This window comes from Mytilus edulis, chromosome 5 (genome assembly GCF_963676685.1).
Source record: "Mytilus edulis chromosome 5, xbMytEdul2.2, whole genome shotgun sequence".
Taxonomy (NCBI): domain Eukaryota; kingdom Metazoa; phylum Mollusca; class Bivalvia; order Mytilida; family Mytilidae; genus Mytilus; species Mytilus edulis.
In genome coordinates this window covers 55,870,834-55,889,535 of record NC_092348.1, presented here as the reverse complement: position 1 = coordinate 55,889,535, position 18,702 = coordinate 55,870,834, and the positions used below count along the sequence as shown (strand labels likewise).

General features: G+C 30.6%; 2 protein-coding genes across 2 annotated transcripts in view; both read left to right on the top strand.

The window, feature by feature from the left end:
* LOC139523990 (tonsoku-like protein) overlaps nt 1–9,161 on the top strand; it is a 105,493-nt gene extending 96,332 nt beyond the window's left edge. Inside the window, exons 19-24 of the mRNA XM_071318488.1 lie at nt 2,758–2,907; nt 4,524–4,681; nt 5,422–5,593; nt 6,487–6,659; nt 7,251–7,324; nt 8,617–9,161. Of these exons, the coding sequence (XP_071174589.1) occupies nt 2,758–2,907; nt 4,524–4,681; nt 5,422–5,593; nt 6,487–6,659; nt 7,251–7,324; nt 8,617–8,968 (1,079 nt within the window). The 3' untranslated portion in view covers nt 8,969–9,161. The remainder of the gene's footprint in view (nt 1–2,757; nt 2,908–4,523; nt 4,682–5,421; nt 5,594–6,486; nt 6,660–7,250; nt 7,325–8,616) is intronic.
* A 1,960-nt stretch (nt 9,162–11,121) lies between these two features.
* On the top strand, nt 11,122–17,127 carry LOC139525142 (tonsoku-like protein). The gene is made up of 5 exons (XM_071320328.1): nt 11,122–11,172; nt 13,383–13,554; nt 14,449–14,621; nt 15,213–15,286; nt 16,579–17,127. The coding sequence occupies exons 1-5, from the start codon at nt 11,122–11,124 to the stop codon at nt 16,928–16,930; spliced, it is 822 nt and encodes a 273-aa protein (XP_071176429.1). The 3' UTR covers nt 16,931–17,127.
* Nucleotides 17,128–18,702: the final 1,575 nt, after the last annotated feature.

The following is an 18,702-nucleotide window of genomic DNA, read 5'->3' as shown; positions in this document are numbered from 1 at the left end:
ATAAAGTTTGAATGATTAGTTATTTAAGTCTTAGGTTATGGATGTAATATACCTCAGGTGAAAATTAGAACAAAAAACATTGCAAGTGTTTAGAATGTAAACCATGAAAATTCTAATCAGATGTTAACACACATAATAAATAAGTGATTTTAATATATATTTAATCAGTTGACTATCGATATGTGCATTGTCCAAAAATGGAAGTTTTGTACTAAATATTCTATCATAAAGGGTATATATTGTAAAAGTTGTCTTTTTCAATCGATCCACACAACAATTAATAAAAATTAGTAGTACAGTTTATTTCTTCAAGTTCATTTCCCAGTGTTTAAGTGTATCCAATTAGCAACGCTCCATTTGTCTGGGGATGAACAAGTAACTGCATGTCTTCAATATTTTGGGAAATGATTGCTGAAACTGGATAGATATCTATTTGCAATTTCTTTAAACAACTAAATGAATATGGATTGAACTTAGGAGATCCTAAAGAAAATGATGTCAATATGTAACTTTTCTACCTTAAAACATGGCTGCCATGCCACCAAAACTAAAAAGGGAAAATTTGGCAACAACTGAAAAAGATTTGAAATATCATGTGAAAGAACAATTTTTACCAAACTTGAGTTAAATAATCCATTGATGATACTCTAAACTGGTACAATCAATGAGATTCATCTATTTGTCTATATGCATTCTATGGTCTGCTTCAACATTGTTTGATGAATGAATTTTCGTTTACTCAAAAGCAAGAGTGGGGTACATCTATACTTTTAAACGAGAAGACCTCATTTTGTGTGTCGCTTCTCTTCCTTCCATGATAAATTAATCGTCATGCCTCTGTGTTCTATAGGTAACATGCATAGTCGCATTTGTCATCCATTCTTATGATAATTCAGATTGAGTTATTTTTGGAGAAAAACGACAAAAAAGGAGTCTGGATAATGATTCCGTCATCAGACTGACTTTTAGTCATAGATAAGACTTCCAGTTTGAAACATAACAAGTACAACCAATCGTATAATAGATAACAAAAATGAAAAATAAATAAGCCAATCAGAGCGTTCTCCATAAACTGGTGTTTAGATCGCAAGAACCACAATTATTATACCTCTTTAGAGAGGACAATTATTTTTCGCGTTTATCTACATGTAAACTACGATTATACTACTTTAATATATAGAGACTCTCTGTATTCTGTCTACTGTTTTCTTCGAAATGTTTACTATTTAAGGGGTCATACCAGTTGCATATATATTAAAATAAGTAAAACATGTTGACACAAGTACAACCAATCGTATGATAGATAACAAAAATGAAAAATAATAAGCCTATCAGAGCGTTCACCATATCATGGTGTTTAGATCGCAAGAACCACAACTATTATACCTCCTTAGAGAGGACAATTATTTTTCGCGTTTATCTACATGTAAACTACGATTATACTACTTTAATATATAGAGACTCTCTGTATTCTGTCTACTGTTTTCTTTGAAATGTTTACTATTTAAGGGGTCATACCAGTTGCATATATATTAAAATAAGTAAAACATGTTGACACAAGTACAACCAATCGTATGATAGATAACAAAAATGAAAAATAAATAAGCCAATCAGAGCGTTCTCCATATCATGGTGTTTAGATCGCAAGAACCACAACTATTATACCTCCTTAGAGAGGACAATTATTTTTCGCGTTTATCTACATGTAAACTACTTTAATATATAGAGACTCTCTGTATTCTGTCTACTGTTTTCTTTGAAATGTTTACTATTTAAGGGGTCTTACCAGTTGCATATATATTAAGTAAATAAGTAAAACATGTTAAAACAAGAATGTGTCCATAGTACATGTATGCCACATCTGCACTATATTTACTAAGTTTCGAGTTGATTGGACTTCAACCTTATCAAAAACTACCCCTACCAAAACTTTAGCCTTATTTGGGACAGACGGACGGATGTGCAGACTAGAAAACATAATGCCCATAATAAAGGGGGGCATAAATATTTATTGTTGAAAATGAAAGTAGTGATTTGGCAAAAATGAATCTAGGGTAGAGATTAGAGGGAGTCATGACTTTTCAGGACGTCAGGATTGGGAGTTTTTAAGCTCGGGATTTGGGGATTGATCCTTACTGGATCTGGGAATATATTTTTCGATTTCCATATTTCGGGATATAAATTTCTTTAAATTCTGCATCTCGGGACTTCATGGTTTTAATTTCGGGATCAGGACCCCTCCTACTACCCCTCAAATTAGCCTTAGTCGGTCTTAGTCATTTATACAAGATTCATATCCTACCATTGACATGTTTATAAGGCCCTCAAAAGAAAAAGCACTGATGGATTGTCATAGAAGCATATTTTATTAGACTAATAATGGTCTATATATAAGCAGTTACATTTATTTCATGTTTGAAGCGGTGCAAATTTTTAATTTAATTTGACTTTTACCAAAAGATGCATTGTAACAAAGGAAAAAAAAAATTGTGGTCTGATGCCAGAAACATGAAAATAATTGAATTTAACAGAGAGGAAACAAATATTGGACTTTGGAAAAAGGGAGAGGGCTTTTGATACCTTTTATGAAATTCTCCATACATTATATCTTTTACAAAAAATCATCCTACAACAGTTCACAAGCTGTATATCTGCCCGCGATTTCGCGGGTGTGTTCTAGTTGTATATAAACAAGAGAGCAGTAGATCGTTTAGTTTGATTTGGTGCTGATATTTAAATGTATAATTTTTTTTACAGTTTGCTACAGAAATATAAAGACAATATTGCAGTCATGTGACTCTACATCCAAACTGGTGATATCAGACCTCGGCCTACGACCTCTACAGATACAGACAGTTTTCAGAGCATTGCAATGTCAGAATACACTCAAAGTACTCTGCTTACCAGGCAAGTAGTTTAAATTTTAGTTTACAATCTCTTGTGATGGGCTTTTTTACTTAAAAGAGTGGTGAAAGATACCAGAGGGATTTTCAAACTCATAAATAGAAAATAATCTGACAACATCATAGCTAAAAAAAAACAAAAAAACAGGCAAACAATAGTACACAAAATACAACATAGAAACTAAAGACTAAGCAACACAAACCCCACCAAAAACTATTGAGGTGCTCGGGAAGGGTAAGCAGATCCTGCTCCACATGTGGCACCCATGATGAAATGATAAAACATTGACATATCTCCTTATTTATGAAAATCTGACTCTCACTTAGGAATATATGTAGCAGCATAGATCAGGTTTGATCAAAAGAACATTCCAGTTAGTATGAATAAATTATTTATGAGGGGTAATTATAGATGCGAAAGGAATCCAATACCAATCAAATAAATAAATAAGGAGATTAATATCTGATGATCAACAATTGACAAGTGTATGCCATGTGTTTAGCTTTGATGCTTTGTGTCGAGACAATTTATGAAAGGTTTAAAAAAAAAAATTACAACAACAAATTTCTAAATGAACCAAAAAACTAAACCATTTCTGACTTAAGAAAGTTGCATTAAAATTTGTGCTTGTAAACCTTTTTTTGAAATACATATTCTGTTGTTCTGTTACAGCATCAACTTACATACTTTGACGCAGTTTACCACTAAATCTATTTAGTTCTAAATTCTTCCAATTTCGAAGTAAATTTTCACAAATGAAATGAGAAAATTTTGGTTATATCTTTTGAGCTGTAACTTACTTTCAAGTATCAGAGTACAGTTTGTAATTGTAAGTCAACAGTTATGTCAACTTGCTTGCTAGTTATTTCAGTAATAAAATCATTAGTATTAAGTAATTGTACTGATGCAAAACTATTAGAATTGACCTTCGTCTTTAATCAACAAACAAAAACAAAGATGGAGTTTTCATTTGAAATAAAATTGTAAACATTACCTGAAAAAATAACTTTTGTATCATTTCTGGTAGCCTGTCATTGGATCATTATTCAGTTCTTGACCTATATTGGTTTACTTTTATTAATTTTGACTTGGATGGAGAGTTGTCTCGTTCTCACTCATACCACCGGTCCTACTAAAAAGCGCCTGGAGAAAATAAAGCACCCAGGAGAATAGAATAATACTATTTTATAACAATAAATGTTTTCCTGAATAAAAAAATTATGATTGCTTGTTTTGTCCTTAATTTAAATGGGGATATGTACGATGCTACATCTAAAGTTTGTAGATAGTGTTGTTGCACGTTTACATTTTAAATTTTAAACTGTTTTTGAAAAACATGTCTTTTGATGTCTAACATTTTATAAATTTTCAGCATAAACTGTGATCCATTATTATCTGTCTTTATTACAAATGTTTATTATCTGAATTTGCAAAATACTTGTCTAAAATTTTAAAAAAAATCAGTGTGCATATTTTATCGACACAAGTTGTCTCATGCCAATACAATATCTATATATTTTCCCCTGGGCCCCTTTTTCTTTTCCACAGGCTCTTTTTCTTCACCTGGGCGCTTTTTAGTAGGACCCACATCTTCTTATATCTATTTGAAATTTTTACAGGAAACAGAATGGGAGATAATGGATTAGACAGTTTCCTGAAAGTCTGCAATACCTTACCAAATTTGAGTGTTTTGAACTTTAAATGCAATGAAATAACAGCAGTAGGATTAAAATCCTTGTCAGATTTCTTACAGAACTGTGAAACACCTGTTTTAAAGGTAGGATGGATAACATGGATACTAAATCAACAAGAAAACAAAAACCTAAGAAATGTTCCACAAAGATCTGTGTACATTTAGAGAAAAAGATATCTTATGGATCAACTGTAGTTCTTATTGTTTGTTATTTCAGTATTGAAGAAAAGTGGGTAACTTTGTATATGGATTAATGTTATTAAAGCTGTCTGCTTATGGAAATTATAACAGAAATCTTCAAAAATTGAAAGGGTAGAATGATACTTCATTTACTTGTGGTCATCTGATGAAAAATAAACTTCATAGCTAAATGAATGTTTATAAATATCCTTTATAATAAAATCAGGATCAGTAAATATTGTGTGTAGTGTACTGAAAGTTCAAATCTTAGTCTGATACATTTCTTTACAATAAGAAGTGGTAGTTTTGATTGACTTGAATAGTTTTTTTTTAGTTCATCCATACATGTACATACTAGGTTTTGCAATGACTCTATACAGGTACTCCCTAAACCTTTAATTACATACATAGAAGTCATTTGTAATTCAATGGGTCTTAGAAATTATGAGGATAATTTAAATTAAGGAATTTATTTTTATTATCTTGTAAGTTTGAATGTTACAACAGCTATTTTATAAGAAGGGTATAATGTTTTTAATAGCAAGATCATCTCTTCATAACTTTAATGACTTGCATGCTGCTGTAGTAATCCTTTCATATATTTTGATTTTTTTATTTATTGAAGAAAATATTTTTTATTTCAGAATTTAATGGAGTTGAATTTGAGTTACAATTCTCTAGGAGATTCCAGCTGCCAATCACTGGCTAGTATAGTGACACACCTACCTATGCTGAACACATTGTCTTTATCCTCTTGTGATTTTACTGCTAAATTGTTCCAGCAACACAGAATTAGCCTGATGGAAAGCTTACTGAGTAGGTTAACAATATAAGATTTTGTTTTAGATAATCTTCAGGCTCTTTTACTTCATTGCTTAGTTGTTAAACTAATCTGATAGAAACTTTCAACATAAATTGTAAGCAAAATTTTTTTTAAAGCGGTTACATATTTTTCAAGAAATTTAAAAAAAAAAAAAGGTTGTTCATAATTTTTAAAAACAATAAATGGACTACAAAAATTGGTTTGGAGGTTTTTGATCAGTCATATCATGAATTTTGATTGTAAGATATATGTTAAATTTGATAGCTGAATGAATATTTGATTGGTTGAGACTATCCCAACTATCTCCAAATCTATGGGTTGGAATTTGGATATTTGATCATTTTAAGACAAATTTTAGAACTTTAATGGGGTCTCTACAAATGTTTGCAGTATTTTAAAAGAATTCTCTCAGTTCTATTTCAGACAACAAATTGTTGTTCAATGAGCCAAAGTTGTTTGCAAAATTTTACCAAAATCAGGCTACATAGCTCATTTACTGTATATGGAAGTTTAACACAAAGTTGTGGTTAAATCAAATTGAAACTTTTACAAATGCTCATTATGATGTGAACTTTTTGAAATACATGTATATATTTAATAAGAGTTTTGACTCAAATATAAAGAAAATGTACATTTTTTTCATTATTAAATTTAAGAACACACTTTACTATCCAGAGATTATTTTTCTTAAAAAACATTAATAAACACATAAAGTATAAAGGCAAAGTAATTGTGTAGTGAAAAAGAAATTTTAAAAGTCATTAATTGTTTCCTGCTATTGTTTTAAGGTAGAATATTGTCAAATTTTCATGCTTTTGATGTGTGATTGTAAGTAGTATGCACTCTTAAGTTAAAGCATGAATATGTATAAGATTTTATTTTTCAGATTGTCAGTTGCAGAATTTGGATGTCTCTCATAACCAATTTGGTATGCTTGGTATAGAATTATTGTTAAAGACCATCAATCCTGCAACCATGTGGTCATTGAACATCGACAGCACACTAACATCTGCACCACAATCTTATTTCTTGTTACATATACAGAACTTTTTGTCAAAGGTAAGGCAATTTGTTTTATTTATACTGGTATAGGGGAGATAATCCATGCTGCATTTGTTTTGCCATAATTTCAATCAACGTATTTTCTATTTAGGACTTTACATATATTCTTAGTATATACATGTACACAGTCCTTTTACATATAAAGAAAGAAAAAAAACAGATTGACAATCTGATATGCAAATTAGAATACAGTGATTCAGTAGCAAGAAAAGGAGGAGACACTTATTAAAAAATTATTTTCCTCTGTAACTAATGGGCCAGGTTCATTATAGATAGAGATAATTGTAAGTAACAAGAATGTTCAGTAAAGTAAGATCTACAAACACATCACCATCACCAAAACACAATTTTGCCATGAATCCATCTGTGTCTTTTGTTTAATATGCACATAGACCAAGGTGAGTGACACAGGCTCTTAAGAGCCTCTAGTTTTTAAATTTGCCACTGCAGTTCATATGCATTAGTTAAGTAAGGTGCCAAAGAATTCGTTATTGTTTAATAAATCATTTATAAATTCTTTATTGCAAATCATTACATCTCATTTATTCACGCTGCTGTTTCAATTTATTTATTTTATTTCTGTTACAGGATAAATGTAGCCTCCAAGATTTAAATCTATCTGGATGTCACTTGTCTACAGACCATACAGACTTCCTTGTTAGGTTAGTGTCTATAAATAGAAACTGTGAAATTTTCCTTTGATCTTACTGACTGATAATTTCCTTTTTCACCACAGTAGAGTGAAATGAAAACATATTGTTAGAAACTAACGGTGCTCATGCTGTTGTCAATGAAATTAACAGCATCTTCATAGGTGAAATGGTGATAAACAGATTATCATTGGTAATCTCAACTCAATTACTTTTCTCATTTTGGAAAATCCATCTTGTTGAGATGACCAACGATAATCTGCAAGTCCATATACAAATACACATTGATGAACGAAAGAACCAACACAATAGCAGATGAAAAATAAATTAGGGATTGTTTTAAATACAAGATTGATTGGTGATGTTCAATGACAATTTCAGTGCTTTTGGTGGCCTCTTTAAAAACACTACAGGGAGATAACTCTGTAAAGTCAGCTATACGTTTTAATTACATTGTGTTGTAAAAGAAATATTAAGCTTCTCAATGATCAAAATTGGTGTTTGTCAAATTGACAAAATGGTTGGTTCAAAAATTTTAAAAATTTTATATTTTTATTAAAGTCTCAAAGTAGATACTTTGACAAAATTTTATGAAAATTAAAGGAGCCAAATTAATTTTAGTGAAAGTGTTGGGTACCACCTTAATGGAGGCCAGTATTTTTTGGTGAAGTAGGTGTAATATACAGAGAAATCCATCAACCTTTAGCAGGAAAACTGGCAATCCTAGTAAATCAATCTTGTATTCAAATACATAGAAAAATGATGCAGCTATAAACCGAAATAAGATATAAAATTACCACATGTAATACAAACAAAAGAATAGAAAGGTTCAAATTAAAGTACAGTGTAAACTGTGTTATCTGATACACTGAGGGAGGAGGAGAAAACAATGTGGGATTAAGCAGGGTTTCGAAATACTTAGGTTTTTTCTGCAATGATAGGCATATTTTGTGACCATGAAAATGTGTCCGTTAAAGCAGGATGTTTGAATACTCAGGTGACTGATTAGGCAGGTTACACTATTTAAGTTTAAAAAAAAAAAAGGAAATAAGCACAAGTATGAAAAAGCCATGAACCAGACACAAGTACATATAAGAGAAATTATTTTATGTTATTTCATATTTGATGTCCTGTGATAATGTATGCATGCTAAACAATTTACAGGTTAAACAGAAATGGAACGAAATATTATCCTTTCACTTAGTCATATTAGACTTCTGTAAATTTTGGTAATTGATTTGTTTTTTTCCGATATATTTTAAATGAGTTTTATTTTGATATTGAAATTTAGTTTCATTTTTCAGCATTCCAATAGCTGGTAAAAGTCTCACCTCATTAAATCTGTCAGATAATCCAAAATTAGACAATAGTGTTGTAACACGAGTATTAGAAGTGGCCTCGACAAACAACACACACTTGGAAAAGATTACGGCAGAAGGTTGTGGCATCGTATCACCATTGGATACCATGTTTCTAGATGCCATAAGTGACAAATTAATGTCTGATTATTCTCTTAAATTTATTAGTTTTACATGTAGAAATTTGGACAAAGTTGATGTAGATAGTTTATCCCAGATTTGGACAGAACATTGGAAAGATTCAGCACAAATTCAAATTAGCAGTTCCTTAGTTAGATTGAGTGTATCTAGTACATAATTTATTTGTTAATATAAACTATAAAGTTGTTTTATAAACTATATATATCTTAGAAGATGTATCATACATGTTATAGATTTAGACAAATTATATCATAGTGTAACTTTTATATTGTTATTGCATGTGTTATTTTGTAATTTGTATAGTATGATGATTATTTTTTTACATATTAGTAAATGTGCAATTTATTAAACTCTTGTTTATGTGTTTGTTTTTGCTGCACATCACGGTGCAGAGCTTTTTGTTTCAGTAGACATACACGCCATCTTGAAATAATTACTGATCACTGATTGGTTACTTTATGATGCAGCTGAGAATCAGCAACAGCCATTGGTTTAAATGACATAAAGAATTACAGACTTCCTCATTCAGGATAAGTCTTTAAAAGCCGGAAAATTAACTATGTATATCAGTTCCGATCAACTGTCATTAATTCGTGTTGTTTTATTATGCATATATTGCACACTGAAATTCAATGTTGAAATATCAATTATCAATACACGTGTATTTGCTTGGATAGAGCAATTATCAATACACGTGTATTTGCTTGGATAGAGCAAAGCAGTCCACAGCTTTTAAGAAAGCTAAAACTTGTTAATTTCTAAGTTTTGTAAATGTTGGAGATTGACAAGATGAACTAATGTCAAATCAATTGCAAAAGAGAAAAAAGGTAAAGAGATGAATAAAATAAATTACAAAAATAATGATTCAATTCTAGATTTCCTATTCACAAGAAATATCTTCTTTATTTTCAAACCATAAATTGAGAAAATATCTTACAATTTAAGGTTCTCTAGACGATAAGCACATGAAAATGTTGTAAATGTTTATTTCATTCCTTGAAAAAGAGGGGGAAGATACGACAGATCCAATAATGGCATCCAATTATAAATTTTAAAAGTGTGCCCTAAATTTTTTTAGATTATTTAGAATAGAGAAAAAAAATATAAGTCATTACTTATACATGTGTGTATTTGAATTCTAAATTCCATGTCTTAGGAATAAATCATTTAAAAGGGGGACTCATGCTGTCACGGTTGTATGAAAAAAATTATGTCTATGAGCTGATAGACAATAATCTTTCAGCCAATCAGAAGACTTGTAACAACCAAAATTAAATTACTAAACGATAAACACATGAAATTATACCTGTTTTTTAATCATCTTGAGAGAGAGAAAAAAAAGGAAGAAGATAACAAGGGTCAAATCAAACACTGTAGTACAGACAACACCATGGCTTAAAGAAATAAAAGAAATGAATAGACATCAGTCAAAAAAACTTATGTGATAATATAGTCTGTTGTTAGAACAAATCCTATAATATATTGATAGGTATAAGAAAATTTTAAGGGCCAATGAGACAACTCTCCATCCAAGTTACAATCTGTGAAAGTAAACCATTATAGGTCAACGTATGGTCTTCAACACGGAACCTTGATACACAGATATAAATGAAATTTTACACAGTTGTAAAACTCTTCATGAGTAAGTATACTGAGCCAAAAAAGTTAAGCAACATAAATATAAAATTTTATTTTATTAAAAAATCATAACATATAATTTAATAATAAAAAAATGGAATTATGACATGTCAGAAGCAACATGAATGTTTAACACTCATATTCATTAGGATATTTTTTTGTATGGAGCGCGGGAGGGTCAAAAAGCTGAAATGAGTATAGTGTTATTCAAAATCAATTTCTTGGCCATGCTTTAAGGGCATCAATTAAGGACTGGCAGGCACACCAGCAGCTGCCCTTAGTCAATGCACTACTCTTGTGGCCACAAAAAACTTGTCCCGTGTTGACGTAAAGCGAAGGTAGCGCTCCTCTCTTGACGATGGTTGTTTTTGTTCTACGACATACCGACCTATCCTGTGCTGTTGCAATTTGTTGATATCTGTTTTTTAGTCCCTAAACTGTTGACTTATGCACATTAAATCGAGCCAAGACGTCAGCAACACTCATGCCGGCATCAACCATTCCAAGAGCCATCTGACGGTCATTTTCTGAGAGGCCTGATTGACGCCCCATGCAATTTTTTCAAACGTTTATGTGTTTTTCTTACCAATGGTGGGTTTCTAAACGCTAGTGCAAAAAAAAATTAAATTTCGGTACAGAAGGTAAAACATCAATTACACGCGCAAAGCTGAAATGGCGCGAAATCGATCACCTGGAAAAAAGTACGACTGCTTAAAAATCCAGGTAAAACTAAGGATTATATCAATGATGTTTGATAAAAAAAAAAAATCCAGAAACAACCAATAAAAAATTCAAAAAAAAAGAGTTGCTAAATTTTTTTGGCTCAGTATATATAAAGGAATAAAATTCAGGTTATACATGTTTAAGGGGAGATAAACAAACTTCAATATTTCAGTTTGTGATAATAGTCTCCTGTAAGCACAACTAAACAACTGGATGGATGTTGTGATTTTACACAGTTGTAGAAAACTGCCTGAGGATTTGCATAAAGTAATATAAGCTCAATGTCATTTTGTGAGTTTATTTATGTATGTTTTTGTTGACCCTGTGACTTCTGATACAGAAAGGAAGCCACAGGGATAGTTATCCGGCAGCCGCATTAACAAACTTCTTGAAAATTTAATCTAATATTTTAGAAGTAAGAAGGCCTGGATGTGTATATAGATACCTAATGTTATGAAATTTTTGTTGTCATATTTCTATTGTCCTTGACCTTGTTTTCATGGATCAGTGACTACTTAAAAAAAGGTCAACTATATTTTGGGTGTATGGAATGATTGTAAGGTGTACATGTATTTCTGACTCATTTCTTGTTTGTTTTTTCTGACCTTGACCTCATTTTCTTGGAACATATATAGATATAAGAAGATGTGGTATGAGTTTATGTGATACCTTAAGTGAAACCTTATATTTAGGACTATCAACATACAATCAATGGTCAGTAAAGCAGGCCAAAAATTTCAGTGGATGCACACTTGTTTTAATTTTATTCTGAATGCAGTTATACATTGTATTTGATAAAATTCCCAATAATTTTGACCCATGGCAAATTATATGAAGAACCAGATAGCTTCATAATCTATGCAAAGTGAGGTTTTTTTCACCTCTTGGCGTATATTGTAATCTTAACTTTTACAAAATTGTCTTTTAAACAACGAATGGGCCACAATCAACATTGTGTATCTTGCTTTAAAGATGTGTCTGATGACCTTGCATGCCAACCAACATGCAAAATGGCTATAAAAAGGAAAAGAGGTAAAATTCAAGTTTTTGAAGATTTCATAAAATGCAATCAAAACCTTATGGTCCTATCCAGTCAACGTATCTAAAAATGAAAAAAAAAACTTGAACAAAGGATGATAACTCCAACTCAAATTTTAAACCTATTGAAGCAAAATACAAAACTTCATTAAGTTGCAAAGTGAAAGCAATCTTTTAACTTTATCCTTCGGTGCTCACAAGCACTTTGATTTTGTGTGTTTGCCAATTGGTGATGATGCACCTAGAGATAGGTAAGCGACATAGGTTCTTCAGAGCCATTTAAGAGTGTTGTTATCTGTATTAGGTATTGCATATTTCAGAATCTTCTTGGTGATAGTCTTTAAAAAAGAAATTCCAGAAACCAATAATTTTGTAAATACTGACTTAAATCGTGATGTTACTGCAGCTGAGGAATTCAAATTCTCTCTTTTTTTCTTCTTTTTTTTTCTCAACTGGCATTCAGTCTTTTTCCAGCACTTTGCGTCTGTCTTTGTTGTCTTTCTGATGTTGTGAACCTTAGTAATTTTTGGGGGCCTTTATAGCTTGCTGTTCGGTGTGAGCCAAGGTATTGAAGAAAAGTGGGTAACTTTGTATATGAATTAATGTTTTTATAGCTGTCTGCTTATGGAAATTATAACAGAAATCTTCAAAAATTGAAAGGGTAGAATGATACTTCATTTACTTGTGGTCATCTGATGAAAAATAAACTTCATAGCTAAATGAATGTTTATAAATATCCTTTATAATAAAATCAGGATCAGTAAATATTGTGTGTAGTGTACTGAAAGTTCAAATCTTAGTCTGATACATTTCTTTACAATAAGAAGTGGTAGTTTTGATTGACTTGAGTAGTTTTTTTTAGTTCATCCATACATGTACATACTAGGTTTTGCAATGACTCTATACAGGTACTCCCTAAACCTTTAATTACATACATAGAAGTCATTTGTAATTCAATGGGTCTTAGAAATTATGAGGATAATTTAAATTAAGGAATTTATTTTTATTATCTTGTAAGTTTGAATGTTACAACAGCTATTTTATAAGAAGGGTATAATGTTTTTAATAGCAAGATCATCTCTTCATAACTTTAATGACTTGCATGCTGCTGTAGTAATCCTTTCATATATTTTGATTTTTTTATTTATTGAAGAAAATATTTTTTATTTCAGAATTTAATGGAGTTGAATTTGAGTTACAATTCTCTAGGAGATTCCAGCTGCCAATCACTGGCTAGTATAGTGACACACCTACCTATGCTGAACACATTGTCTTTATCCTCTTGTGATTTTACTGCTAAATTGTTCCAGCAACACAGAATTAGCCTGATGGAAAGCTTACTGAGTAGGTTAACAATATAAGATTTTGTTTTAGATAATCTTCAGGCTCTTTTACTTCATTGCTTAGTTGTTAAACTAATCTGATAGAAACTTTCAACATAAATTGTAAGCAAAATTTTTTTTAAAGCGGTTACATATTTTTCAAGAAATTTAAAAAAAAAAAAAGGTTGTTCATAATTTTTAAAAACAATAAATGGACTACAAAAATTGGTTTGGAGGTTTTTGATCAGTCATATCATGAATTTTGATTGTAAGATATATGTTAAATTTGATAGCTGAATGAATATTTGATTGGTTGAGACTATCCCAACTATCTCCAAATCTATGGGTTGGAATTTGGATATTTGATCATTTTAAGACAAATTTTAGAACTTTAATGGGGTCTCTACAAATGTTTGCAGTATTTTAAAAGAATTCACTCAGTTCTATTTCAGACAACAAATTGTTGTTCAATGAGCCAAAGTTGTTTGCAAAATTTTACCAAAATCAGGCTACATAGCTCATTTACTGTATATGGAAGTTTAACACAAAGTTGTGGTTAAATCAAATTGAAACTTTTACAAATGCTCATTATGATGTGAACTTTTTGAAATACATGTATATATTTAATAAGAGTTTTGACTCAAATATAAAGAAAATGTACATTTTTTTTCATTATTAAATTTAAGAACACACTTTACTATCCAGAGATTATTTTTCTTAAAAAACATTAATAAACACATAAAGTATAAAGGCAAAGTAATTGTGTAGTGAAAAAGAAATTTTAAAAGTCATTAATTGTTTCCTGCTATTGTTTTAAGGTAGAATATTGTCAAATTTTCATGCTTTTGATGTGTGATTGTAAGTAGTATGCACTCTTAAGTTAAAGCATGAATATGTATAAGATTTTATTTTTCAGATTGTCAGTTGCAGAATTTGGATGTCTCTCATAACCAATTTGGTATGCTTGGTATAGAATTATTGTTAAAGACCATCAATCCTGCAACCATGTGGTCATTGAACATCGACAGCACACTAACATCTGCACCACAATCTTATTTCTTGTTACATATACAGAACTTTTTGTCAAAGGTAAGGCAATTTGTTTTATTTATACTGGTATAGGGGAGATAATCCATGCTGCATTTGTTTTGCCATAATTTCAATCAACGTATTTTCTATTTAGGACTTTACATATATTCTTAGTATATACATGTACACAGTCCTTTTACATATAAAGAAAGAAAAAAAACAGATTGACAATCTGATATGCAAATTAGAATACAGTGATTCAGTAGCAAGAAAAGGAGGAGACACTTATTAAAAAATTATTTTCCTCTGTAACTAATGGGCCAGGTTCATTATAGATAGAGATAATTGTAAGTAACAAGAATGTTCAGTAAAGTAAGATCTACAAACACATCACCATCACCAAAACACAATTTTGCCATGAATCCATCTGTGTCTTTTGTTTAATATGCACATAGACCAAGGTGAGTGACACAGGCTCTTAAGAGCCTCTAGTTTTTAAATTTGCCACTGCAGTTCATATGCATTAGTTAAGTAAGGTGCCAAAGAATTCGTTATTGTTTAATAAATCATTTATAAATTCTTTATTGCAAATCATTACATCTCATTTATTCACGCTGCTGTTTCAATTTATTTATTTTATTTCTGTTACAGGATAAATGTAGCCTCCAAGATTTAAATCTATCTGGATGTCACTTGTCTACAGACCATACAGACTTCCTTGTTAGGTTAGTGTCTATAAATAGAAACTGTGAAATTTTCCTTTGATCTTACTGACTGATAATTTCCTTTTTCACCACAGTAGAGTGAAATGAAAACATATTGTTAGAAACTAACGGTGCTCATGCTGTTGTCAATGAAATTAACAGCATCTTCATAGGTGAAATGGTGATAAACAGATTATCATTGGTAATCTCAACTCAATTACTTTTCTCATTTTGGAAAATCCATCTTGTTGAGATGACCAACGATAATCTGCAAGTCCATATACAAATACACATTGATGAACGAAAGAACCAACACAATAGCAGATGAAAAATAAATTAGGGATTGTTTTAAATACAAGATTGATTGGTGATGTTCAATGACAATTTCAGTGCTTTTGGTGGCCTCTTTAAAAACACTACAGGGAGATAACTCTGTAAAGTCAGCTATACGTTTTAATTACATTGTGTTGTAAAAGAAATATTAAGCTTCTCAATGATCAAAATTGGTGTTTGTCAAATTGACAAAATGGTTGGTTCAAAAATTTTAAAAATTTTATATTTTTATTAAAGTCTCAAAGTAGATACTTTGACAAAATTTTATGAAAATTAAAGGAGCCAAATTAATTTTAGTGAAAGTGTTGGGTACCACCTTAATGGAGGCCAGTATTTTTTGGTGAAGTAGGTGTAATATACAGAGAAATCCATCAACCTTTAGCAGGAAAACTGGCAATCCTAGTAAATCAATCTTGTATTCAAATACATAGAAAAATGATGCAGCTATAAACCGAAATAAGATATAAAATTACCACATGTAATACAAACAAAAGAATAGAAAGGTTCAAATTAAAGTACAGTGTAAACTGTGTTATCTGATACACTGAGGGAGGAGGAGAAAACAATGTGGGATTAAGCAGGGTTTCGAAATACTTAGGTTTTTTCTGCAATGATAGGCATATTTTGTGACCATGAAAATGTGTCCGTTAAAGCAGGATGTTTGAATACTCAGGTGACTGATTAGGCAGGTTACACTATTTAAGTTTAAAAAAAAAAAAGGAAATAAGCACAAGTATGAAAAAGCCATGAACCAGACACAAGTACATATAAGAGAAATTATTTTATGTTATTTCATATTTGATGTCCTGTGATAATGTATGCATGCTAAACAATTTACAGGTTAAACAGAAATGGAACGAAATATTATCCTTTCACTTAGTCATATTAGACTTCTGTAAATTTTGGTAATTGATTTGTTTTTTTCCGATATATTTTAAATGAGTTTTATTTTGATATTGAAATTTAGTTTCATTTTTCAGCATTCCAATAGCTGGTAAAAGTCTCACCTCATTAAATCTGTCAGATAATCCAAAATTAGACAATAGTGTTGTAACACGAGTATTAGAAGTGGCCTCGACAAACAACACACACTTGGAAAAGATTACGGCAGAAGGTTGTGGCATCGTATCACCATTGGATACCATGTTTCTAGATGCCATAAGTGACAAATTAATGTCTGATTATTCTCTTAAATTTATTAGTTTTACATGTAGAAATTTGGACAAAGTTGATGTAGATAGTTTATCCCAGATTTGGACAGAACATTGGAAAGATTCAGCACAAATTCAAATTAGCAGTTCCTTAGTTAGATTGAGTGTATCTAGTACATAATTTATTTGTTAATATAAACTATAAAGTTGTTTTATAAACTATATATATCTTAGAAGATGTATCATACATGTTATAGATTTAGACAAATTATATCATAGTGTAACTTTTATATTGTTATTGCATGTGTTATTTTGTAATTTGTATAGTATGATGATTATTTTTTTACATATTAGTAAATGTGCAATTTATTAAACTCTTGTTTATGTGTTTGTTTTTGCTGCACATCACGGTGCAGAGCTTTTTGTTTCAGTAGACATACACGCCATCTTGAAATAATTACTGATCACTGATTGGTTACTTTATGATGCAGCTGAGAATCAGCAACAGCCATTGGTTTAAATGACATAAAGAATTACAGACTTCCTCATTCAGGATAAGTCTTTAAAAGCCGGAAAATTAACTATGTATATCAGTTCCGATCAACTGTCATTAATTCGTGTTGTTTTATTATGCATATATTGCACACTGAAATTCAATGTTGAAATATCAATTATCAATACACGTGTATTTGCTTGGATAGAGCAATTATCAATACACGTGTATTTGCTTGGATAGAGCAAAGCAGTCCACAGCTTTTAAGAAAGCTAAAACTTGTTAATTTCTAAGTTTTGTAAATGTTGGAGATTGACAAGATGAACTAATGTCAAATCAATTGCAAAAGAGAAAAAAGGTAAAGAGATGAATAAAATAAATTACAAAAATAATGATTCAATTCTAGATTTCCTATTCACAAGAAATATCTTCTTTATTTTCAAACCATAAATTGAGAAAATATCTTACAATTTAAGGTTCTCTAGACGATAAGCACATGAAAATGTTGTAAATGTTTATTTCATTCCTTGAAAAAGAGGGGGAAGATACGACAGATCCAATAATGGCATCCAATTATAAATTTTAAAAGTGTGCCCTAAATTTTTTTAGATTATTTAGAATAGAGAAAAAAAATATAAGTCATTACTTATACATGTGTGTATTTGAATTCTAAATTCCATGTCTTAGGAATAAATCATTTAAAAGGGGGACTCATGCTGTCACGGTTGTATGAAAAAAATTATGTCTATGAGCTGATAGACAATAATCTTTCAGCCAATCAGAAGACTTGTAACAACCAAAATTAAATTACTAAACGATAAACACATGAAATTATACCTGTTTTTTAATCATCTTGAGAGAGAGAAAAAAAAGGAAGAAGATAACAAGGGTCAAATCAAACACTGTAGTACAGACAACACCATGGCTTAAAGAAATAAAAGAAATGAATAGACATCAGTCAAAAAAACTTATGTGATAATATAGTCTGTTGTTAGAACAAATCCTATAATATATTGATAGGTATAAGAAAATTTTAAGGGCCAATGAGACAACTCTCCATCCAAGTTACAATCTGTGAAAGTAAACCATTATAGGTCAACGTATGGTCTTCAACACGGAACCTTGATACACAGATATAAATGAAATTTTACACAGTTGTAAAACTCTTCATGAGTAAGTATACTGAGCCAAAAAAGTTAAGCAACATAAATATAAAATTTTATTTTATTAAAAAATCATAACATATAATTTAATAATAAAAAAATGGAATTATGACATGTCAGAAGCAACATGAATGTTTAACACTCATATTCATTAGGATATTTTTTTGTATGGAGCGCGGGAGGGTCAAAAAGCTGAAATGAGTATAGTGTTATTCAAAATCAATTTCTTGGCCATGCTTTAAGGGCATCAATTAAGGACTGGCAGGCACACCAGCAGCTGCCCTTAGTCAATGCACT